This window comes from Marmota flaviventris, chromosome 12, assembly GCF_047511675.1.
Source record: "Marmota flaviventris isolate mMarFla1 chromosome 12, mMarFla1.hap1, whole genome shotgun sequence".
NCBI lineage: Eukaryota > Metazoa > Chordata > Mammalia > Rodentia > Sciuridae > Marmota > Marmota flaviventris.
In genome coordinates this window covers 95,681,115-95,704,719 of record NC_092509.1, presented here as the reverse complement: position 1 = coordinate 95,704,719, position 23,605 = coordinate 95,681,115, and the positions used below count along the sequence as shown (strand labels likewise).

The 23,605-nt window shown below is 45.6% G+C and overlaps 3 protein-coding genes across 17 annotated transcripts in view; 1 reads left to right on the top strand and 2 right to left on the bottom strand.

Annotated features, from left to right (window-relative positions):
- Positions 1-297: 297 nt before the first annotated feature.
- Positions 298-7,282, bottom strand: Glul (glutamate-ammonia ligase). Its single transcript, XM_071600260.1, has 7 exons — positions 7,124-7,282; positions 5,320-5,498; positions 3,930-4,091; positions 2,193-2,339; positions 1,704-1,831; positions 1,291-1,490; positions 298-747 (listed from the first exon to the last, which is right to left on the bottom strand). The coding sequence occupies exons 2-7, from the start codon at positions 5,483-5,485 to the stop codon at positions 429-431; spliced, it is 1,122 nt and encodes a 373-aa protein (XP_071456361.1). The 5' UTR covers positions 5,486-5,498; positions 7,124-7,282; the 3' UTR covers positions 298-428.
- A 737-nt stretch (positions 7,283-8,019) lies between these two features.
- Positions 8,020-23,605, top strand: part of LOC114092350 (transmembrane epididymal protein 1-like) — a 65,432-nt gene continuing 49,846 nt past the window's right edge. For 12 of the 15 annotated variants that reach the window (XM_071600255.1, XM_071600254.1, XM_071600258.1 and 9 more), the window contains exons 1-2: positions 8,021-8,196; positions 20,971-21,098. The gene's annotated coding sequence lies outside the window, so the exon portion shown is untranslated. Of the gene's footprint in view, positions 8,197-20,970; positions 21,099-23,605 lie in introns of all 15 variants that reach the window. The other 3 variants (XM_071600256.1, XM_071600251.1, XR_011704001.1) reach the window with 2 other exon arrangements.
- On the bottom strand, positions 15,749-16,666 carry LOC114092348 (transmembrane epididymal protein 1A-like). Its single transcript, XM_027934910.2, has one exon. The coding sequence runs from the start codon at positions 16,664-16,666 to the stop codon at positions 15,749-15,751; it is 918 nt and encodes a 305-aa protein (XP_027790711.2).

Here is a 23,605-nt window from a genome sequence, read left to right as displayed (position 1 = left end):
CTCGCTGACTGCCACCCCACCTTCTCTATAATTACAGCTTACGAAATAGAGCTTTCCACACGAGGGGGAATTCTAACCTAACCTCACCTGGCCTCCTCTTTCAGCAACCTTGAAGAAAATGTACCTCCCTGCTCCCCCAGAACATGCTGCATCCCACAGCCATGCCTAACAGACAGGCACCCCTTCCCACTAGCGCATTAAAAAAAAGCCTCACTGACAAGAAAAAGGGGCTGGGGGTGAAGAGATTAAAAACGTAACACCTCTATCCTGGCCAAAGAAAGCAAGATTAACTGGGCATGAGGAATAAAAAAAGACCTTGATATTCCACCCTTTGAGTTACAATTGGGACAAGCGGGATAACACAGAGGGTGAAGAGCTGGAGTGGGAGGCAGAACTAGGAGGGGCTTGAAGGCTGAGGTCTAGTCCATTTAGTTTTTGTATTGGAAGGGTTCATCTCCGGTTTCATTGAGAAGACACGTGCGGATGAGGGCTTCTGTCACTGAATAGGGGTCACAGTTGGCAGAAGGGCGACGGTCTTCAAAGTAACCCCTCCTCTCCTGGCCGACAGTCCGGGGAATGCGGATGCTGGCACTACGGTTGGCCACGCCAGCAGAAAAGTCGTTGATGTTGGAGGTTTCGTGGAATCCAGTTAGGCGCCGGGCATTGTCCAGGCCCCCCTTGGGATCATAGGCACGAATGTGGTACTGGTGCCGCTTGCTTAGTTTCTCAATGGCCTCCTCAATGTATCTAAAAAAAAAAAAAACCCAAGATGAGGGTTAACCTTATCACCAAAAAAATCCTCCCTTCAAGGACAAGAACAGGTAGCCATCTAGGACTGACATTCACCAAAGTATAGGGCCAGCACAACCAATACTCCATGACTCACACCAGTGACCACCTTGTTACTATGTACCCCAGTGCTCAGAATGCCTGACATGTAGCACCAAGGCATAATGTGCTGAAAGACTTTCTCCCACCCATAAGCACCAATCTATGTGCCTGTACTGTTACTAAATTAGTTCTTATTAAATACTGTTAAACTTTCCCTATCACCATCTTTAATTCTATTCCTTGAGTATTATTTGGTACTTTCTAAATGAGAACAAAACGACAGAATTAGAAAAAAATAAGCCAATTGTCAAGAGCTAAGGCATTTGTAGCCTGAAGTTCAGCTTACCTGTCCCCAATACAAACACTTGGCAAAACACAAAGAGACGTAAAGAGATTGATATTCCCTTCCCAAGCCTTTTTCACTTGAGAATAAACATGACCCCCACAGCAGGCACTCACTTCAGACCATTCTCCTCCCTCATGGCCTTGGTACTAAAGTTGGTGTGGCAGCCGGCACCATTCCAGTTTCCAGGAATGGGCTTGGGATCAAAGGTAGCTATCACTCCAAAGTCTTCACATACGCGATGCAAGATGAAACGGGCCACCCAGAGATGATCTCCCATGTGGATTCCTTCACAAGGTCCTATTTGGAATTCCCACTAGAAAGAATGAGAAGGTTGGCCTTTACAATAAAGCCAGCTGCTCACTGAACTCAAGCTCCAGCCTGCTTTCTTCCCACCTCTACTCCAACCCACTCTGAAATTGTGGGTTAGTGACTGGTGCATCAGCAGCCCTTGCTAGCCCAAGCCCCCATTTGCCTACCTACCCCGACATCTTCAGAGGGCAGGAAGCTGACAGAGAGAGCCATTTACCTGGGCAGGCATGACCTCAGCATTTGTCCCCGTAATCATGACTCCAGCATACAAGCAGGCCCGGTAATGAGCTTCCACAATGTCCCTGCCATAGGCTTTGTCTGCTCCCACGCCACAGTAATATGGACCTGTAGGTTTCAAGACAATGTGGTAAAAGTGGGGGAAATCCCCAAATCAGAAATCTCAAGTCCTGGGACTAGTTGTTCTCCTGAATCCCCAATCCCTGTCTTCACCTATAGGTGGGGAATGAAGAAATTAGGGGGTTCCTCTTTGCCACAGCCTCGTGGACTCAAAGGTTCCACCTCAACCCCTTCTCACTTTATACATTTACATCCATCTCTGGATTTGGGTAACAAGAAGGCATGTCTCTACTGTTATTTTCAGCTGGTCTCAACTTTTTTTTTTGAGAGTTGTTCCCATCTCTGGAGAGAGGGGCTTTCCTGGACTAAGCACCTGGGGGAGGATTAGTTTTTACCCAAAAGGACTTACCTTGGGGACCAGGAAAGCCATTAGAAGGCCAACCAAAGGGATGACCATCTGTGCCCATGAGAGTGTATTCCTGTTCCATTCCAAACCAGGGATGCTGGTTGCTCACCATTTCCATTATCCGTTTACAGGTGTGCCTTAAATTGGTCTCTAGAAAGAGTCAACATGCTATTAGGGACACATATACTGGGCCTGGATGCTGATGTGCAAACAGTCTTCCTACTCTACACAGCTGAGATGATCATGAACTGACCTAGGGAAAACCTTTGTGTCCCATCACCAAGTCAGGAAAATGGGAAAAGCTGCATTTACACATCACATCTGCAGGAGATCTTCTGAAAGACTTTAGTTAGTTATAATTAAACTCAGTTACAACCAAGTCACATGGCAGTGGATTCAGAACAGAGCAAGTGTTCACCTTATCTGCATGCTGGCCACCTCCCAAGCACCAAATGCCAGGCACTTCCACCCTCTATTCACAAGACAGCTGCTTCTAGTTGTCAAATTTATCCCCTAATTTCTCAGGCACTTAGAGCCAAAGCTGTAATTATTTTTTTGCACGGTTTTGGGGATGGAATCCAGGGCGTTGCACCGAGCTATATCTCCAGGCCCCACCCCCTTATTTTAAATTTTGAGACAGAGTCTCACTAAGTTGCCAGGCTGTGATCCTTCTGCCTTATTCTCCAAGTAGCTGGGATTACAGGCATGCACCACTGTCCTAGCCAAGTCTAATTTTTATTAAGAATAGTTTGTTCTGTAGGAGGCTTACATTCCAGGTGAGCTTAAGTGCTAAATTATATAGCATTGGCTGGTGCAAAAGAAAAACAAAAATGAGATGAGCTCAACTGGAAACAATTTCCAAGCTAGAACAGAACTTCAAAACAAAAAATATTCATCTGAATAACAACCCTGAGGTGGGCATTAGAAGTACTTTGTTGAGACAAGGTATCTCACTAAATGCAGAGGTTGATCTCGAACTTGTGATCTTCCTACCTCAGCCTCTCGAGTTGTGGGGATTATAAGCATGTGCCTTTGCACCCAGTTTTGGAGGCTCAGAAGTGTTGTTAGATAACTTGCCCACACTTTGGGGCAAGCACAGAGCCAGGAAACCCAAGGTTGCCTTGGCTTTAGAGCCCACGCCCTTTACCAACAATAATGCCTCGTGCAAAGGCAAAGAAAGTGTAGAGTCATTAAGTCTCACTGGCTGACAACTGCGAAAGACCTGTCTGCAAACAGGGACCATAAGATGCAGTTATAGCAAACCTCAGGGCAAATATATGTTATCTGAGAACCAAGATGTTCATGTTTGTCAGTGGATAAACTATGCTGTTTAGTGAAACAGCAACCAATATTTGATGTACAATTGTTCCAAAAGATTTGCATGTATTAAATAATTTAATCTTACCAACTTTCAGGTAAATTTTATTATTTTCTCAATTTTTAAATCAGCAAAATAGCAGTTCAGGATTCAAACAAGATTCTGAATCCAGATTCTCAAAAATTTCCAGGCAAACAGGTGGCTCTGTCACTGGGGATTCTTAGCAGCAAAAACATTAAAAATTCATCATTGTACATAACTAGTAAAGGGGACCATAGAAGGTGAAGAGATAGACCCCCAATCCTCCAAATTCTTAAACAGTGCTGATAGTCTAGTCTTCCTAATACTGATTTCAGAATGTCTCCTCCCCTTACAGAATTGCTGGACTGAGGTAGGGACATCCAAACCCATCTTATACATACCTGCAGGCTTTCGGTTGTACTTGAAAACTTCACAGAACACTAGCTTGTTGGGATCCTTGCGGAAGGGGTCCCGAAACATGGCAGCAGGTACAAGATACATGTCACTATTGGAGCCTTCAGACTGAAAAGTACTAGAGCCATCAAAATTCCACTCAGGCAACTCTGAATCAAAAAGAGAAGGAAAAATTAAAAATGTATAGGAAGGCTTCTCAGGCAAGAAATATAACCAGCCCCTCATTCACCTTTCCATTTCTAAAGATTTACTTTGTCATTCCCAGAAAGTGTGGCATGAATGCATCCTTGTGTAAAACACCATCTCTACTTGTGTACCTGCATTCCAAGTAAGATCACTGTACCCTCACTTCCTTAAAAGAATTAAGTCACAAGAGCCACCAAAAGTTGACAGACATTTCCTACTTAAATAAGTCTACTCTATACCAGCAGACAATGAGGTACTTTGTTATTATAATCAGTGAATCAGTCATTTAAGAGACAGGGGAAAGATTCTGGTTCTTTCATTAGGCCATCTGTGTTGCTTCCTTCTCTCATCCCCTACTTTCACTGACTGTTCTAACTAACGTTGTGTCCTTATTTTGCAGATGAAGAAAACAGACTGATGCTCCCATACCACTAGTTCACTTTTCTCACTGTTTTAGAGGTCAGTTTCTTCATCTCTCCTATTGACTGAGTTCTCAGATGGCAGAGGCCTGTTCAACACCTGCCACATAGCACTTTATATGCTCCATATTACGGTCCTTCATTCAATCAATCCAAATGTGAATATAAGCAGAAGAATAAGCTATTCTAATGTAGGCAGGAGAGGACAGTTTTTCCCCTGGCCCATTCCCAGAAGGGCAAGGGCTACAACTTGTTCTAGACTAAAAAAATGAAGATCAAAAACCTAATATAGTAACTCCTCAAGGGACATGTAACCAGATCATTTAAAATTTCTAAAAGTGGCTCCAACAAAAAACAAATGGTGAGTCCCCCCATTTATAAACCACTTTAGAGGATGTACTTTGCATGCAGAAATCCAGTGATATGACTACTAAACACAGACTTCAGCAGTGTGGAAATTACTTGGCATATTCAGTTAAGAGCAGTGGTTTTCAAACTGGGTTCCCAGGGGTGCCTTAGAGCCAGTTAAGTAGGATGGTCAAGTCAGGAAAGTCTCCAGCCCCTTATCCTCTACAAATTACACTCAAACCTTCTCTCTTCAATATATTGGTTTACACACGAGTCCAATTAAATAAAGGCTTCCATTGTTGCTATGCTTTGAGGCTATGAAGAAGCTTAACACTGACTGAAGTTTGAAAAGCCTTGGGTGTTTGCTGCCCACTCCCACACTGCCCCCACCATAGGCAAGTACTCCATTTCTGCCCAATCTCACCTTCTACACTCTTGGGCTCAGAGTCCAGGGTGCGAGTCTTGCAGCGAAGTCCTTCTCCAGTACCATCAATCCAGATATACATAGCTTGGACTTTCTCACCCTGAGGCAGGGACATATACACCTGCTTGATGCCTTTGTTCAAGTGGGAACTTGCTGAGGTGGCCATGATGGAAGATGTTCTGAAGAGAAAAAAGTAATTTTATCAACACCCACTCCAAACAGATTCCCTGTAGGAATGGCTTAAGGGACACAATTGAATTAAGAGTGGTAGTGGAGAGCCCGCCCCTTTAGAACTCAACACAACTAAAGTAACAATTATTTGCTCTGCCTTCAGAGGGTTCAAAACTTCATATCACACAAAAGTAACATAAGAGTACTGTGTAAAAATCTGATCATCACCTTTTGAAGCAATTAAAGCAGATACTTGGGGCTGGGTAAGTGACACAGTACTTACATAGCAAAACAAAAAACTTGCTAGACCAAGGCCTTGGTATTAACTGACATCTCTTGGCATCCTGGGGCTCAGAGGTTGAAGAGTTTCAGATACTACGGATCTGAAGCTTCCAAGCTAGAATCTATGCTTTCAATTCTAAAATTCCATTAGTCTAGTGCAAAGTTTTATTCCCTCAGTGTGGCTAAGGTAGGTAACTTTTTGAAATAAGTGACTAGGAGGAAACAAAAATGATAATACAAATGGAGGAACTTTAGATAGGGCAAAGGGGAGGGAGGAGAAGGGAGTGGGCAAGGGGTAGGAAGGACGGTGGAATGAGATGGATATCATTACCCCAAGAACACGTATGAAGACACTAATGTGACTCTACTTGGTAGACTCTACTCTCTACTAGAGACATTGTACTTTATATGTGTCCTATGAATTGAAATGCATTCTGCTGTCATATAACAAATTAGAAATAATTTTATTTTTTTTTAAATGACGATACAAAAGTTCAGAGACAGAATGTTTACCATCTTCCAGTTCAAGTAAAATCCAGCTAGAGACCTGGTTGCTGTGGTTTCTGTTCTGAATCAGACTCCAATGTGCATGCTGCGTAATTTTTCATTGGTGTGATGTAAAATTCTCACTTCAGAAGACAGGCCTCAGATTTAAATGTGAGAATGACAATATTCTGGGGATTTTACTAAAGATTCTTTACAAGTAGAAAATTTCCATTTCTAATCAAAAAGATCTGGGATTTCAAAAAGCTCCGAGGCATGATTGCAAGCCATGACCACAAAGCCTCCAAAAGAAGACATCTCTGAAGCCACAAAACCAGCCTCCATACAAGAGGAAATGTTCCCCCCTCCCTCTCTAGCCCAGGGTGGCTGGAAAGGGAACACACTGTTCTCCTCCAATGACTTGGGCAACTTTCTGAAGTACAGTGGCAAAGTTTCTATGGGCAAACATCCATGTTTGCCCTGCTGAAAACTGCTTCTCCCTCCAACTGCCTCACCCTTCCCCTGGGGAAGAGGAGGACCTCGCCTGTCCAGTCGTATTACAGAATCAACATTATCTTTACCTACAGAGTCTACAAGACAGGTCATCAAATCCCACCTCCCACCCCTGCCATGGAAGGCTAGGACAACTTCTGAAAGCTACAACCCAGTCTCAGCTTTCCTCTCCAACATCAGACCACTGTCTCTAAGCCTAGGTTCCAGATCTCCTGTTCTTTGGTGAGAGCAGTTGGATGCCAGCAGCTGGTGCCTACATGGTGCCAAGTACACGTGGGAGAACGGGTTCTGAAGTTCAGGGTGGTGTCTGCAGATGCCCCCTTCGCAGTGTCCTCCTCCCTGCCCCCTCACTCACCCCTGCCAGAGAAGGTCTAGGGGACTGCTGGGGTTGACCTCTCTAGCCCTCCTTTTTTTACTGTTGTGCTCATGCTTCTCTTCACTGGGGATCTCTCGCGGGTCCAAGCAACGAAGCTTTCTGGGTGAGGGTGACGGTGATGGAGTAGGGGAGAGGGACAAAGACACGGAGCGGTCCTGCCGGGAGGCATTGGAATACATAGGCTGCTGGTGGAGTTGGTTTAAGGTCTTAGCCTTGACCCATGGTTTCCCCCCGGATTTGGAGTAGGCCACGAAGTCGCAGGAGTTGGTGGGGGTCGTCTCGGAGGCCTGAGACTCCAGGTCATCGTCATCTTCATTTGTGATCTTCTTTGAGAATTTGCGGCTGGAAGTGGATCTCCGCTTCCCGCCCCCGGGGGAGTTGGGATAAGCCACCTTGAGAGCAGCCCCCTCCCACTTAAGGTTCTGAAAATGGGCGCCCCGCCCCTCCGGCCCGCGTTGACCTCAGGGCCTCGCCGAGCCAGCCATGCCCCGCGGGGGTAGAGGCCGGGGAGGGTCGAGCCTGCGGCGGCTGGAGGGACGGTGCGCGGCTGCTGCCTCGAGCCGGCCGGGTGTCTCCACTGCGATGTCCGCTCTCCACGACGCGACCCCGGCCCTCCATTGTTCGGTCACATTACAGGAGCCCGGGGACCCCGCGGCGGGAGCTGGCCGCGCAAACAACGCTCGCGGCTCCCGGCCTCAACCCGGGCGTCTAAAAGCCGGGTGCCACCAGGACTTCCCGGACGCGCCACCGCGGAAGGAGCCGCGAGGCGCCTGCGCCCGCCCTCGCGAAGGGACCCTGCGGCCACTCAGTCCACACTGCACAAGCCACCCAGGGCGCCGGCCTCCGGGGGCGGCGCTTCGGGCCGCAAGTAGCGAAAGGAGGATCAAAACAACACCCTCCCCCACCGTCCCGCTCGGAGCCCGGTCGAGGGCGCGCCCCGCCGTCGCCAACCGGATGGGGCGGACTCGGAGCCGCCGGCGGCCCAAGCACGCGGGAAGCGGGAGCGTGTGAAGCCCGCGGCCGGGGCCGAAACGCGGAGCTGGAGACAGCAGGTGGGAGGCGGCCGGGCCGGGCCAAAACCCGGGCCGGGGCGCCGCGCGTCACTCAGGGCCCGCGGGGCCGGCCGCGTGCTTACCTGGGCGGCGAGCAGGTGGCGGGCGGGCGGGCCGTGAGAGCGAGGTGAGGAGAGAGGAGAGGAGTTCGCCGGGGCGCTCAGCAGCTCCGCTCTTCTCCCATTCTCGGCTCTGTCCGGCCGCCTGCAAGCCCGCACCCTTTATCGGCCGCCCGGGGCCGCCCCCGGCGCCCTGATTGGCTCGCCGCGGCCGGGACCGGGGCCCATCAGCTGATGCGCGCCGGGGCCCCGCGGCCATTGGGCGAGGAGCCGAGCGGGCGCCGCCGGGTGGGGCGAGGGAGCTGGGAAGAAAGAAAGAGAAAGGGGCGTGGGGGAGGGGAGCGCGGCCGCCGCGCGGAGGGCCGGGCCTGCCCGGGGACCCTGTCCTCGCTGCCCACCCGCCAGCCCCGAGGGCCGCCCGGGCCTCCCCCCTGGCTGCCTCCTCCGTGCAAGTTCCGCGAGCCCAGATTCACAGAAACCGAATTTCGCCCTTTGTTGTGAGAGAGCCTCCCTCCCGCCCTCCGCGCGCGCTCGGGTGAAGTTGGACGCGGAGCACTGGGGCAAGCCCCAGCCAGGGCGGGAGGCCCTCGGCCTGCAGAGACCTGGTCTCAAGGCTTGGAAGAGCACTCGTCCCTGGTCCCGTCGTGGGCTTGGGAAAGTGAACAGAACCCTGTGATTTCCTATTTTCCCCTGAAGGGCTGTGTTTCTGTACTCCAGAGAGGATTCTGGAGGGCTCCACAAAGGAGACCTGTCCAGTACTGCCTCAGTGAGACCCTGGGCAAGTCGCAGCCTCTCTGGGCCCAAGTTTCCAGATCTGGAAAATGAAGTGGTTCCAAGAATGGCCTTTAGTGCCACCCACCTGATGTGAAATTTCTGCGTGCAAACTACCGCAAGGGCAGCTAAAGGAAAGCCGCGGGTTTTCCAGCTCTTCCCAGGTCCCCTTCCAAGTCTTTGCTCCCCCTTCGGAAGTCAAAAATTCTTCAGAAATTTAGGATTCCTTAAAGGAATTCTCCCTGATTTTGCTTTCCAATTAATTAATTGTGGCTTCTTTTTTAGTGGCTGAAATCCACCTGTCATGTCTGGTCTTTAGTGTTCCAGGAGCCCCACTATTTTAGACTGTGATTTTCTGTTTAAAGACCAAGAATTCATCCTTCCAGTGCCCTTAGAAAAGGAAGGGAAAATGTTTGTTCTTCTGGTTATGTTTTGTACCACAAATATGAAAAATAAATGTTGCTTGTGACCACACACACATTACTTGGCTTCTTTGGTCACCATCCCTTCCTTTTAAGTGTGTGGAACACTGTAGCACTTTCAAGTGATAGATGCAGTATTCATCTCTAACACAGGTTTCTGATATATTTTGGACTGGGTAAGGCACCTCACATAGCAAATTCCTTGTTAGATTTTAGTACTGCATGTTGAAACATTATAGTATGGTAGTTAAAGGCAGGGCATCAGATCCGACAAACCTAGGTTCAAACCTGAACTTGACCTCTTACCACCTTTGTGTTGACCAAGTTACTTAGCCACACAGAGCCTGGGTTTTCTTGCCTATGAAATGGGAAAATAATAGCTACCTATAAATTGTAGGGATTAATTGTGATAGCATTAACAAAAGAGATTAGGGCCAGGAACATAATAAAGGTTTGGAAAACATTATATATGATAGGCCAGAATAATGTGAAGGGATTAGAGTATTTCTTTTCCCATTTAAGGAGACTGAAATCAACTTTCTGATTTAGTATAATGCTCCATCTTTGGTTTAAGGAAGGTGGGCTTAGACCTGGTAACAAAGTGAGCTGTTCTCATTCTTACTCTTTCTACCAAGTCTTCAGAACTGGTTGGGAAGGGAGCAGAGGAAGGGAAAAGTGATGTTCTTGTTTTACGAGATGTTGGTCTCCAGATGCCAAACTGCCAAAGCGTAAACCAGAGCTTTCTGTGGCATTACTAGCACCTGAGATGGGGATGGAAAACATAATGGAAAGTGGAATAGGAAGGCACAAATGTAATTTTCTAATCTTGTGGCGTTTCTGCATTTCTGAGTGTCCACTTCCCTTGCTATGTATGTTAACCTCCAAGAGCAGCTCTGTCATCTCCATATCCCCCAGTAGTGTCCAGAGGGAGTGTTCAGTAAACGTTTGTTGACCACACAGAAATGACAGCGGCATCATCAAGAGAACATGTGCTTTGAGCTGCTTTTCCGAGAATGGAAATGGATTTGCTTTGATCCTTTCCTGTGACCAGGGGCCTGCCTTGTGGCAGTTAGGAACATAATACATGACCACTGACTCTTTCAGGAGTGAGCAAGAGGCCTCCTACGTCAGTCCCACACTTGCTTAAATCAACCAAATTAGAACCTAGATAAGTCGAAGGACTGAGCAGGGAATTTTTTAGAGTGTGCGATGGAAGAAAAAGCAAAAGAAAGTTCTTCAGTTGGTTCACCCCCAGAAAACCAGACTGTACTTTTTAGAGAAGTAAAAAAGTAGAACACCCTGTTTCACCCACTTTGACCGCTGTATCTGCTACCCTTTGATTTTCTTCCCCTTCTTCCATAAATTGCCACCGCCCCCATTTTCTACCCCTCCATAAAAAGAACATTAGGATTCTTGGACTCATAAACTTTTCAGTCTCTGGGTGCACAGTTTCAAAGCTGAGAAGAAGGGGGTTCTTAGGGCATGTGCTTTGAAGCTAGGTTCTCTCTCTTTGAGTTGTTCTGTCCCAGGGGTGGGTGGAGTAGGAGAGCAATATTACAGAAGATTTTATTCCGGATCTGCAGACATAGCCCAGGACTAAGCACATTTCTTCATTGTTGCTCTACTGCCTGAAATGAAGGCCTTGTCTTGGGTGGGCTTTACCTTTGAGTTCTCCTCACAACTTCTTTCTCACTTAAAAGAACTCTTCTCACTTTGTAGGTCTGAAGCCTTTAATCCAGTGCTCTGAGAGGGCTTTTCCAGGGCCTGTGTTGTTGTTTCAAAGGTAATCAGTGAAAAGGGAGCACAACTGAAAGTCAGGATTGGGGACACCTTAAAAATCTGACCTGAATTGTCAACTTTTTCTTTACTTGTTTAATAAACCAACATCAATTCTTTTCAAAAGAATAGACCATGATTGAATCTTAAAAGAAAATAATAAAATAAACAAGGAGAGAAATGAATTACAGTAGATGGGGTAGAGAGAGAAGATGGGAGGGGAGGGGAGGGGGGATAGTTGAGGATAGGAAAGGTAGCAGAATACAACAGTCACTAATATGGCATTATGTAAAAATGTGGATGTGTAACCGATGTGATTCTGCAATCTGTATTTGGGGTAAAAATGGGAGTTCATAACCCACTTGAATCTAATGTATGAAATATGATATGTCAAGAGCTCTGTAATGTTTTGAACAACCAATAATAAAAATAAATAAATAAATAAATAAATAAGAAAGAAAATAATAAGACAAAAAAGAAGAACAGCTTTGGAAGTTAATAGCATTACTCTTAAACCATATTTTGGGAAGAAGGTATAGGTGGGTGACCTTACAAACTTCACTCTCCGCAATTACAGAAGGAAGGACCAGATTATACTTCAATTTAGTAACCAACCACTGAGCACAAGAATTATTCTTTATGTATCTTGATTATTTGATACTCTTCAATTGAGAAAAGGAAACTTGAGATTTGAACCTCAGCTAAGTTCTCCTAAGCCTGATTTGAGTCTTTGTCGAACACTCACTGAAATCATTTCAATTTAGGGAACACTCCACTTGCCACACTGTGCATTAGGATGGAAGGCTTGGGTCTGTTTGAGCTCTATTCTAAGTCTTGTCTTTATTAGGAATCTGCTTGGAAAATTGGGAAAAGTCAAGTTCATCTTACCTCACAACATGGGAAATAAGTCTTATAGAGAAAATTACAGCCATACAGTTCTGGCATTAGATTTTCATGCCTTTTTATCCTAAAGAGGAGAAACTGAGGCCTAGGTAACTTGTAACTTGCTGAAGTCAGGTTAGGACAGCATTCCACAACCTAATGTACTTCCAAGGTGCCATTCCTTTGAGCACATTTCTCTGGTCCCCTTCTTTCAGTGTCCTTAGCCTGTGGGTGGAGTTCCTGGGCCACCACTTCTAAAATAATGAAATTCCTACCAAACCACTGAAGAAAGTACAGAGTACAGGGACTGACCAGTTTACCCCAAAGTCTTATATTACAGTTTACCCAGTGACTTCGGTATAGTGACCATTCTGTGTACATTTTCTTTGTGAATAACCAAGATATGAGAAAATAGGTGCTATGTAGCTGGTTCTCTTTGAAGGGATCTTTGGAGGGGCTAGAGTGTAGCTCTGTGGTAGAGAACATGCTTAGTGTGCTGAAGGCCCTGCTTTCCACTGCCAGCATCACACACACACACACACACACACACACACACACACAGGTGGACGGACACAAGTCAGTAGGGTAAAGTAATCTTTGGAGATTATTAGTCACATATAATAATCTTTCCTTAGTTTCATTTTGAGAATCTGGGATTTTCCTAGATCGTTTTTGTTTCCTATTCTCAATGCATATGTAGATCTCTAGATTGAAGCTTTTTAAAAGTTTAGGAAATTATAGCCCAATTATATTGTTGTCTGTGCATGTACAAATATGTAACAACAAATCTCATCATTAAGTACAACTGTAATGCACCCATAAAAAATGTGGAAAGAGAAAAAGAAAAAAATGTTTAGACAATTTGGCACTCTGATCAAAAACTTATTTGGGTCAGAATGCTCTTTGGTACTTTTCCCAAAGAAATCCTCAACTGGATCCAGTTTTTCCTGCCTCACCCCTAACCCCATTAATTGATTTGGGTCCCTGTTTATTTCACCTTTGTGTGCCAAATTTTAATGGGAAATAGCCCTAGGGTGTTTTTTTGGATGCTTGGGCAATATTTAGTCTGCTTCTGTACTTTTCCTGCCCTCCTTCTGCCTCTCACTTTTTTTTTTTTTTTTTTTTGTACCAGGGACTGAACCCGGGGTGCTTAACCACTGAGACACATCCCAGCCTTTTAAATTTTCTATTTTAAATTAGGGTCTCACTAAGACTAAGTTGCTTTGGGCCTTGCTAAATTGCTAAAGCTGCCTTTGAACTTGGGATCCTCCTGCCTCAGCCTCCCTAGTGATTGGGATGACAGGTGTGACCCGTGCACCTGGCCCTCTCCCACTTTTAAAACAAGTTCTTAGGAGACTTGTGTACTGGGATTGAAGAACGAATTGCTTGTCCCCAGGCTATGGGAACATAGTGCCCTCTGGTGGAATTTTGTGAGGATTACAAACTTGTTCCCCAAGCATGAGTGGCAAGTTTTTTCTTAACTGTCCAAGGGGTGGGCTTTTCTGTTACATCTTATATACGGTAAATTAATAATACACAAGTGCAGTTGCTTATGTGGCTATTTGAGAGAGATTATGTTGGGATTGTTGCATGATTATAAGAGGTTTATCCTTACAAAACGAGACCTCAAGTGCCTGGAAATGGGCAGTTAACAGCATTTGTGCTTGTTCATCCTCTATCATCAACGTGTAAGAGAGGTGAAGAGAAAGGAGGACCCCAAAGAAAGGCAGTTGATCAGAGTCTGGGAAGCGAAAATAAAAGGGAAGTGCAGTGGCTGAAGGCTTAGTCACAAACAGGTCTCTGCCCTCACTTGGATCTGAACACAGAGATCTAACACTGAGCCAAAGGTTGAGAGTAGGCCAGATTCATTCTCATTCCCAGAGGCGAGGGGCCGTGGTGAGGGTGGGACAGCAAGTGTAACATAAGCACCCCCTTCAGGGGTGTCCAGCGCATATACACCGTGCTGCTTCCTCCACCTGGGCCTTCTGGCTGAACTGCCCCCTACCCTTCCTTTCTTCTTCCTTTCCTTCCTCCCTCCTTATTTCATTTTGAGGATTACTTCCTTCTCCATTTCCCTTGTCAAAGTCACTATGGCCTGAAGGACACAGTCACAGATTTGGGTCTAGCACACCTGCGTTTGAACTCCTGTCCAGCCTTATGGCAGCTCTGAGACTAGAGCAAATCAATAGAAACAGTTGTGAGGATTTTTTTTTAAATCAATCATAGTAAACAGTTTGGAAACAGGTTACTAGATTTTACTATCCCCAAGAGCCAGGAAGAAAGTCAGTCCGTTACTAAGGCAGTGACTCAAGATTTAGGACTGCTGGTGTGGCCCAGAGGTTCACGAACCCTCTGACCTGTCTGTAACATATCTAGAAGGCACAGGGGGATGTTCTGGAACAAATTAGCCTTTAGTAAGCATCACTATGTCTCATAGTTGGCATAAACTTTAGGACATTTTGTAACCCAAATATAGCAAAGTTTCTACCCTCTCTGCACCTACACATGTGTCAGTGAGGAAAAACCTCCCCAAGGGAAATGATTTCCCCAAACAGAACAAAACAAAGTGAATCAGATGTATGGGGGAAATAACAAAGTGGATTTGATGAAAGTGCCTGAGAATTCAAGAGTTCTTGGAGAAGGCCGCCTTGGAGATGTTCAGAGGGGTGGAGTGGAGGTGGGGTTTATGCTGAATATCTAATCAGATGGTAAAACTGTGACCAGGTATGACTTTCTGTAACTTTCTGTGAGATGCAAGGGATGGAAATTTGTGAAGACCTAAAGATTGTGTCCAATACATTACATGTACAAGGGTGGCAATGGTGAAAGAGAGAAGCTTTGACGACAGAGTAATAAAAAATGAAGTCGAGAAAGTACTGAGCATTTAAATGCTATTAAAACTTGAATTGTGCAAATTCAAGTTATTTTTTAAAAGTCACTTTATGCATAAAATTCTGAAATGTACCAAACCTTAAAAGTTGGGTGTAAGCGGGGGGAGGCAAAAAGGGCATAATTTCTTTTTTTTTTTTTAAATATTTATTTATTTAAGTTCTCGGCGGACACATCATCTTTGTTTGTATGTGGTGCTGAGGATAGAACCTGGGCCGCACGCATGCCAGGCGAGCGCGCTACCGCTTGAGCCACATCCCCAGCCCCAGGGCATAATTTCAAACTGTGTACATCCATTATAAATCCCATTGGTGAGCACACACAATACCCACTGAAACAGGATGAGGCTTGGATGATTCCAGTTTTTAATTATCAGAAATCTTTATTCCCTCAGGTAAAAGCAGTCACAGGTGCCTGGAGAAGCAGCATCGATGGAATACCTGGGGGACTCTAATGCGCCCTCTGCAGAGACTCCTCCCTTCAAAGCCCTTCTATTGCATTCTCTTCTTTTGGGGCTCTGCTTGCATGCTGATTTATTCCCCTGATCCTCTTCCTCCCTCTCCCCAAATTCCATAAACATCCCTTTCTTAGGACTCTCCTTATCTCAGCAGTGATATCTCAGAGACAGCAAATACACCAACTGCTGTCTTCTATGGCTGTTACCTTTATTGGGGAACAAAAAAAGATGTCATACATGAGGCTGAGAGGACCCATGGGGGAAGAGGAGATGGGGTGAAGTATGTGCCAGGCACTCTAGGCTTTGTCTCGAAGTGAGCTCTTTGCAAACAGAGGAGCCTGGTCTTCCTTCTCTGGCTGTTCTATTTCCTGCAACAGCCTGTAGAGGGGCTCTGGAGTGCTCTTGTGATAGGGAGCTTCTTTAGACCCCATCATCTTCAAGCTGGAGTAGTAACAACGATGCCAAAAGTAAGAGAAGCCATAGATTGCAAACAGGCACAAGGCGTCACACATCACGTGCCAGCAGAAGAAGGTGGTGACAAACATGAGGTCATTCATGTCATCATCATCCCAAGGGTAACCAGAGACTGGTCTGTACAGAATAAAGCCTGCCTGTATCAGCCAGGAGCCCATGATCAGAATCAGCAAAGTCTCCATCATCCAGAGTTGAAACATCTCAGGAGCCCAGAGTTCTACAGTTAACACCAGCAACAGCAGTAACACCACCAAGATGAGCAGATAATGAACTTGCAGCTCAATCCCCGATGACTCCTTAACATGTGACACCATCAGTAGCAGGAGCTCATAAAAAGACAGGACCAGGGCACCTTTTTCTAGGGCCACACACCTCTGAGGGAGCATGTTCTTGCTCATGACATCTACACAGCCGTTGAGTATGAGGAGGGTGAACATGGTGAGGTGCTGCCACTCTTTGGGGTACAGAAACCTTGGTGGCAGCTCCCTGTTCATCAGTTTCAACGCTCCATGAGTGCAGCTGATCTCATAAATCACTAAGAGGGAGCCAGCCACTATCTTCAACAAACCTTCGCTGGATAGTTTCCACAGCCTGGCCCATCTCCCTTTATTCTTAGGAGTCCACAAAGGATACAGGAGAGAGTCGTTGAATATCACAGCTCTGGAGACCACTATTGCTTGATACAGTCCATACAAAACCAGAAGCAGACCTGGACACACATGACCAATAAAGGTTCCCATTGAGGTACAGACTCAGAACTCAGGCCTGCCACACCTGGTGGGGCCACTTCAGGTCCTGGGCTTTGGAAAGAATTGCCTTCCACCTGCTTTTATTATCTCATTCCACCTTCTGCTTCCCCACAGAGAGGAAACATTTCTTGAGACAGACCTACACATTTGCGGAATATGGCCTCATTATTCCATCCCACTCGGGTACATTGGGAACAATCTGGCTTCTACCAAAGAAGGAAGCTGTGAAATGGGCATTCAGGGGCTCCTCTCCACAGCCCTTGAGGAGCTGCTAGTGGTATGGGTTCCTGTCTCCCATATCTTCCTTACTCTTGTCCTCCCTGGTGCTCAGAGGAGAAGGGCAGAGGGAAATGGAGTGGGGTCAGGTTGGGGTATCCAGAGAAAGCCTGGACACTCAGCAACTCCTGAGGATCCTTCAGGACTTCTGAGACATGGCTTTTGTCCCAACATAAAGTCAGATATTTTTGCAGACACATTTATAGTCATTTGGATATGTGGCCATGTAGTTCATACTTAGCCTCTCCCTGGCGTTTCTATTCTCTGTGACAGCCACATCTTGCAGACCACAATGAATGCTCCCTTCACCTCCTCTCCTTACCTTCAGATATGCCCCCCTCATCACTTTAACAGATGTACTGGCCTGTAAATGAACCTCCAAAGCCACCCTTTGAAATTGATCTTAGGGGGCCTCTGGTGGTTTTGTAGTGTGTCATCATAACTTAAAACATGATTCCCAGAATGCTCTTCCCTGGATGGCTTCACGTTCGGGTTGACTCCAAGGGAAATTTTCCTGAGAACCTGGGAGTGGAAGTGAGGCCAGCAGCTCAAGTACACCCTTAAGGTGGGGAGTGCAGGACACCACTGTAGCCCATGCATTCTCTAACGATCCTGCTAGGGGCCTCCAGGTGTGGGTAGGACCCAGGCTTATTGCTCCCCCCAGCTTCTCCTTGGTGGGAAGAGCACCTGATTCTTGTGCAGGTTGCCTGCCACTGAGGTCGTGAGAGACAGATGGCTCCAGTTTGTCTTGGTCTTACATTTCCATTTGTCCTTGCTTGTCATACTTCACACCTAAAGTCGTATTCTTCCTTACTGTTGTCACTTGAAATGACGTCAGGCCCACCACTCAATCCACTCAACCTTCCACAGCAACAGTCTTCCACAAACTTTGTCACCAGTTTCCACAGATAGGGAAGGTCTACTTTTTTGAGGGTTTTTTGTTTGTTTGTTTTGTTTTTGCAATACTGGAGACTGAACCTAGGGATGCTCTATTGATGAGCTCATTGTATGTTGTATTGGGAGATAGTGTCTCCCTAAGTTTCATAGGCTGGTCTCAAATTTGCAATCCATCCGCCTCAGCTTCCCGAGTAGCTGGGATTACAGGTGTGCACACAGTGCCAAGCAGCTGTACCTTTCTTAAATCATCTATGTGCTGTATCACTCACTTCATAGTCTACCATTCATCCTTAACTAACACAAGAAATTAAGGTATAGTTCTTTAACTGTAGATACCAATGTAGCTAGAAACTGGCTGTTGATATTTTAATGTGAACTCACCCATCATCAGCTTCATTTTTCTAGTTGACTAATGTTTAATGCACCTAGGAATAGTCGTGGATATTGGGAAACTGGCAGTGAGCACAGGTAGAAGGGATGGTGGAGAACCTGGTACAAGAGCATGTGAAGCCTTCGTAGGGTACCTTAACAGTTCTGGGCTTGTTGCAGAGTGTGCAGGGAATAGGAGTGTGTCTGGGAGTGGTAGGGATCCTGAGGAAACAGGAAGGCCATCAGATGGTGAACCATGCTGACTTCAAGCTTCTGCATAAACCAGTATCCTCACTACAAGCACTGTTGTAGGCAGAGCCGAGGCACTGCATACTGTGGGCGCCCCATTGGGAAGAAGGAGGGTTTACTCATATGTAGTACGTACTTACAGACCAGAATGCCCAACACTGCCTGAGCCCTCAAGCCGATCCAGTGTAAGTATTCCTTAATTTAGGACAGGGTTATATCCTAAGGAACCCATCAGAGATGAAAACAGATTAAATAGAAAATGCAGTTGATACCGCCTACCTACTGACCATGATAGCAAGTGTACTGTAGAGTTCTATTGTTTGCACTTGTGATTGTGAAATTGACTGTGAGCTGTGGCCCCATCCAGCATCTGAGGCAGAATCACCATATGTGTCAGTAGCCCAGAGAACCATCAAAACACAGTATCTGTTATTCAGTTTCTACTAAATGCATGTTGCTTTTGTAATATTATAAAGTTGAAAAGTATTGGGTTGAACCTTCATAGTCAGGGACTGTCTCCACCTATTCTTTCTCAAGTGTGCTTAATGCCAGGAAACTTAAACTTCTCTGTCTCCCCTTAAGGATGGCAATAATTCAGATTGCCTCTGCCACTGAGAAATTTGGTGGGACTGGAGAATTGAATGCGAACACATCTGAAAAAAGCTTTGTTCTGCCTTCTGAAGGGATCTACTTTGCTCATTAAATTTCAAATTTTAGATGTTTCTATTTAATGTATAGTCACTGTTGGAAAAGCAGGTGAACTATATTGGAAAAAGATACACTCAAAACTATCTCTTACCCCACAGCTTGGCAGTGACCCTTGCTATTAGTGAGGTAGAAAGACGGTTTTAACAAGGATATGAGGAAGTGGAAAATACATTTGGGTTCTAGTTCCATTTCTCTCCTGATTTGCTGAAAATCATATCCTTACCTCAACAAAGAAAAAAAAAAGTATATTGGACTTGATTTTACATGGATGTTGTTACGTAGAGGGAAACATTGATCATCTTTTTCCTTCCTACCTTTGGTGAATTATCCAAACCCTTAGAAAGCACTGTAGAGTCCAATGCTCAGAGGGAGGCAGTTCAAGGGGAAAATCTGCCCGTGACAGTTGCTGTGTTAATCAGGGAGGAGAGAACCTCAGGTGCTCTCCTTGGTTCTTGGGTTTGCTGTGGTAAAATCATAGGATCCAAGTATCATCAGGTCCAGACCAGGGAACCTGTGGCTTGCAGGCAAAAGAGCTGCCTCTGTCCCACAATCATTCCCCCAGCTGTGCCTGTCCACTATGTGCAGGCCATCTGTGGTCAGAAAGGAGGAGAGAACAGCGGCACTGACCCAACAGCAATGGGAGGTTGCAAGTGCAGACAAGTAGACCCACTAAGGTCCCCTCTGGAATGCTGAGGACCCCCCTGCCTTGGCCAGGCATCAAGGATACATGTTATGTTGTTCATTAACACCTGAGCATCCTGATCTCAGGACTTTGAAGATAGGAATCTCCCACAAAAAGCAGAATCTGCCTACAGTAGTGGAGAAGGAAGCCAAGCAGGGTGAATGATTAGCAGAACTGCCAGACTGCCCGCAAGTCTGTGGACACCAGGTACCTGCCGAGTGGTTTCATGGGTGTTTAATGGGGAAGCTGGCTTGACCACAGGAACCTGTGGAGGGTCTTCATGGCCTGGCTGCTCCACAGTGGACTCTCCAGACCTGCCTCCCCTACCAGAGGGTCTCCACATTCCTGAGGGTCCCACAAATGGCTAGTGTCATTTTCTCTGCTTCATGAAATGACAGAGTGAGTAAGAAGGTGCCAGAAATTCATTCAACATGAATTTACTCACTGGTGTGATGGAGCCTGCTGAGTGCCCCAGGGCATACACAGAAGGACATGATAACAAAGAGGGGGTAAAATTTAGTGAAAGTCACCATATCTCAACACACATACTACATATACACTAGAGAATGGTTTAGACCTCTGCTCCATAATATCAAATGTCACTTAGGTAATTTAAATGTTTTCTTCGTGGTGGGGATTAAACCTCACACATGCTACAGAATTCTGCTGAGCTATGCCCCCAATTCCCTAATTTTTTATTTTCTAACAACTGCATAAAATAATAAAAAGCAAAATCAATGATATATCATATTTAATATCTTCAATGTGTTATTTCAATAACTACTTCACATAAAATTGTGAACTTCCTTATCTCATGTTAAATCTTCAAACTCCAGTGTACGTATCAATTAAGACAAGCCAGATCACAAGTACTCAATAGTCACATGGAACCAGTGGCGATCACATTGGATTGCAAAGATTTAGACAGTGTAGAATGACGTGTTGAGTGAAGTACATGTTGTAAAGCTTTCTTAAAGGAATATTCCACTGCAGATGTAGACATCTGGTTGGAAATGGCACCTCCAGAGCTACACTATGAACTTCTTAATGGCAATGAGATTTTAATATGATGGTTTCCAGAAGCAAAATTTAATTTAACTCCTTTCTCTTCAAGAGGGACATCATTATCATCAAAAAGTGACTGCAACTCACCCTCCTGCAAAGCAGAAATGCACCCCGGAGAGAGGAGGCCAGAGGCTTGCGAGAATCCCACAGAAAATGGGTCCATGGAGACAGCACAAGGTCAGAGACATCCCCTCTGTCCATGCTCCAAGCTCTCATGATATTTCAAGTAGGGGCTACTTTGGGATTGACTTACAAAAACAAGTTTCACAACACATGGGAAACACATTCTAATTTCTTAATTCAAAAGGAAATATATCTTTGATCTTTCCTGGCACATCAGCTCAAAAATTTCCTCATGAAAATTTCCTATAATGTAAGCTTTATACTTCATTGCAAAATCATGACTTGGATTTCACCACTCACCTTGTTGATATCGTGTTCTTTACAACTATCACATTTCAGCAGCTGCAAGTTTCTTTTTCTTCTGGAAGCTTTTGGCAAGAGAGAAACATGTAATCATCCTACCCTGCTATACCTCTATCAACACTAGGACTGTGATGTTTTCTCACACCCATAGATTATTTCTTTTCCAAACCACATATATAGTTGGACGTCAAGATTTATCCTTTGTTCCTTTTCTTCAGGATTCTTTCTTTTTGTTTAAGTTTGAAATCATTTTCATTTAATAATATAGAATATCTTGGCCGGGTGCAGAGGTGCACACCTGTAACCCCAGGTCCCCCAGCAGTTCGAGAGGCTGAGACAGAAGGATAGCAAGTTCAAAGCCAGCCTCAGCAATAGTGAGGCACTAAGCAACTCAGTGAGACCCTGTCTCTAATTTTTAAAAATACAAAATTGGGCTGGGGATATGGCTCAGTGGTTGAGTGCTCCCGAGTTTAATCCCTGGTATACCTCCCCACCCCCATCCCCACCCCCCCACCCCCCCAAAAAAATACACACACACACATATCTTGGGAGGAAAAGAAAAACAAAAAATACAAGGGCAGATTTTTACTCCGTGAGATTCTCAGAGCCATCACTGGCTCAGTAGACCCCAAGATGAAACACACACTGTCAAAAAGCATTCAGCCACCAATGAAGATGGCATTACTAGGGATTTGGATCAATTACACAAAGGAGTCAGAGAATCCCATTGTAGAGGATTCTATTGCTGTTTCCATGGCAATCTTCTGGAATTGGTGCATTTTTTTTTTCACCAGACAAATCGAGTCCTTTAAAAACTGCGGACTTGGCTCAACAAACTGCCTTTCCTGATCCTGGATTGCCTGCTTCACCACCACTTAAGAGGCCCCAGAACTTGCTCGAGATTCTTAATTGTGTAGTTGGGGAACCCACCTCCAAATTTCAAATTCCATGTGAGAAATACATCTGTGCTCACTCCGCTCCCACAGTGTAGAGGTGCTTGTGGGAGGGAGGGACCCAGGCAGGGACTACACCTCCCGCTTCCTGGTGGCTGAGTTAGGGCCATCAGAAGAAGGTGTTTAGAGAAGATGTACACCCCCTACGACATGGCCGTTAAGAACTTCCCTCCCATTCCTCACCTTTCCTGTTTAACTTCTGCTGGCTGGTTAGGGAACTTGAGGCCGTACAGAAGAGCAGGACTGAAAGATGGGAGGAGTCTGACTTCTGAAAGACCACATGGAGGAGCGCCTGCCAAACAGGATGCCTGCGTTGACTTTAAGCATGTGGGAGAAATGGGACCTTAGGCTGTGTTAAGCCAATAAGGCTTAAGCATTTGTCTGTTTTAAGTCGGTTACTATATGCTGACCACTATGTCTCCCTATACTAAGAGGAGAGTAGGAGCTCATGAAAATTCAATCCCTGGACACCAACTTTGTATTTTTTTTTCTTGATTATTTTTAAAAAGTTTTTAATTTGTTCTTTTTCTATATACATGCCAGTAGAGTGTATTTTGACATATTATATTTACATGGAGTATAACTTCCTCTAGGTGGACATCAACTTTGATTTGACAAACTGCTTGACTAATCCCACTGCATCTTCTCCTTTACCTTCACTTTCTCAAATCTGGAATACCTAGGTGCCCTGTCTAATGCAAAGGCTTCCTGGAGCCCAGAAAACTAAACTAGCAAGGGCTTCTTTCTGAGCACCTACAGGGACATGAATATAGGGATAGGCCTGCTCTCAGTCCTTGAGAGCTCTCACTGCCCACAGCATAGGAGTCAGCAACACTGACTCTCCTTCCATCAGGATCCCTGCCTCACTCCTATAACGCGTTCAGGTCCCAGGGCCTCATTTCTCAACGTGATACAGTGTTTCCTGTCACTGACCAGGATAAGCCTTCCCTGAAAATTAAAGTCTCTTATATTGGTTTTTCTATTGCCAGGCAATAAATAAATCAACGCAAATTCAGGAGCTCGGGCAACACTCACGTATTATCCCAGGTTCCATGTGTCACAGTTCGATGTGGGTTAACTGAGTCCTTTGGCCAGACTCACCAAACCAATTTCAAGGTGTCAGTCAGGGCTCTGATGCTCATCTGAGTCTCACTGGCTGGTGGAAAATTTGAGTTCTTTTCAGTTCTAAGTCTGAGGCTCTTGTTTTCTTACTGGTGGTTAGCCGGGAGCTTCTCTCTAAAGCAACTTGAAAGTGCTGTCAGTTCCCTGCCATGGATTCCCATATACGACAGGTTATTTTCCTCC

What these genes read in the sequence shown, in the direction of transcription:
- Glul (XM_071600260.1), bottom strand. Translation starts at nt 5,485, where the DNA reads ATGGCCACCTCAGCAAGTTCCCACTTGAACAAAGGCATCAAGCAGGTG. An exon ending in TGAGCCCAAGAGTGTAGAAG is followed by an intron (nt 4,092 to 5,319) that starts GTGAGATTGGGC and finishes TTTTTGATTCAG; the next exon opens with AGTTGCCTGAGTGGAATTTT. An exon ending in CTGAGGTCATGCCTGCCCAG is followed by an intron (nt 1,491 to 1,703) that starts GTAAATGGCTCT and finishes CATTCTTTCTAG; the next exon opens with TGGGAATTCCAAATAGGACC.
- LOC114092348 (XM_027934910.2), bottom strand. Translation starts at nt 16,666, where the DNA reads ATGGGAACCTTTATTGGTCATGTGTGTCCAGGTCTGCTTCTGGTTTTG.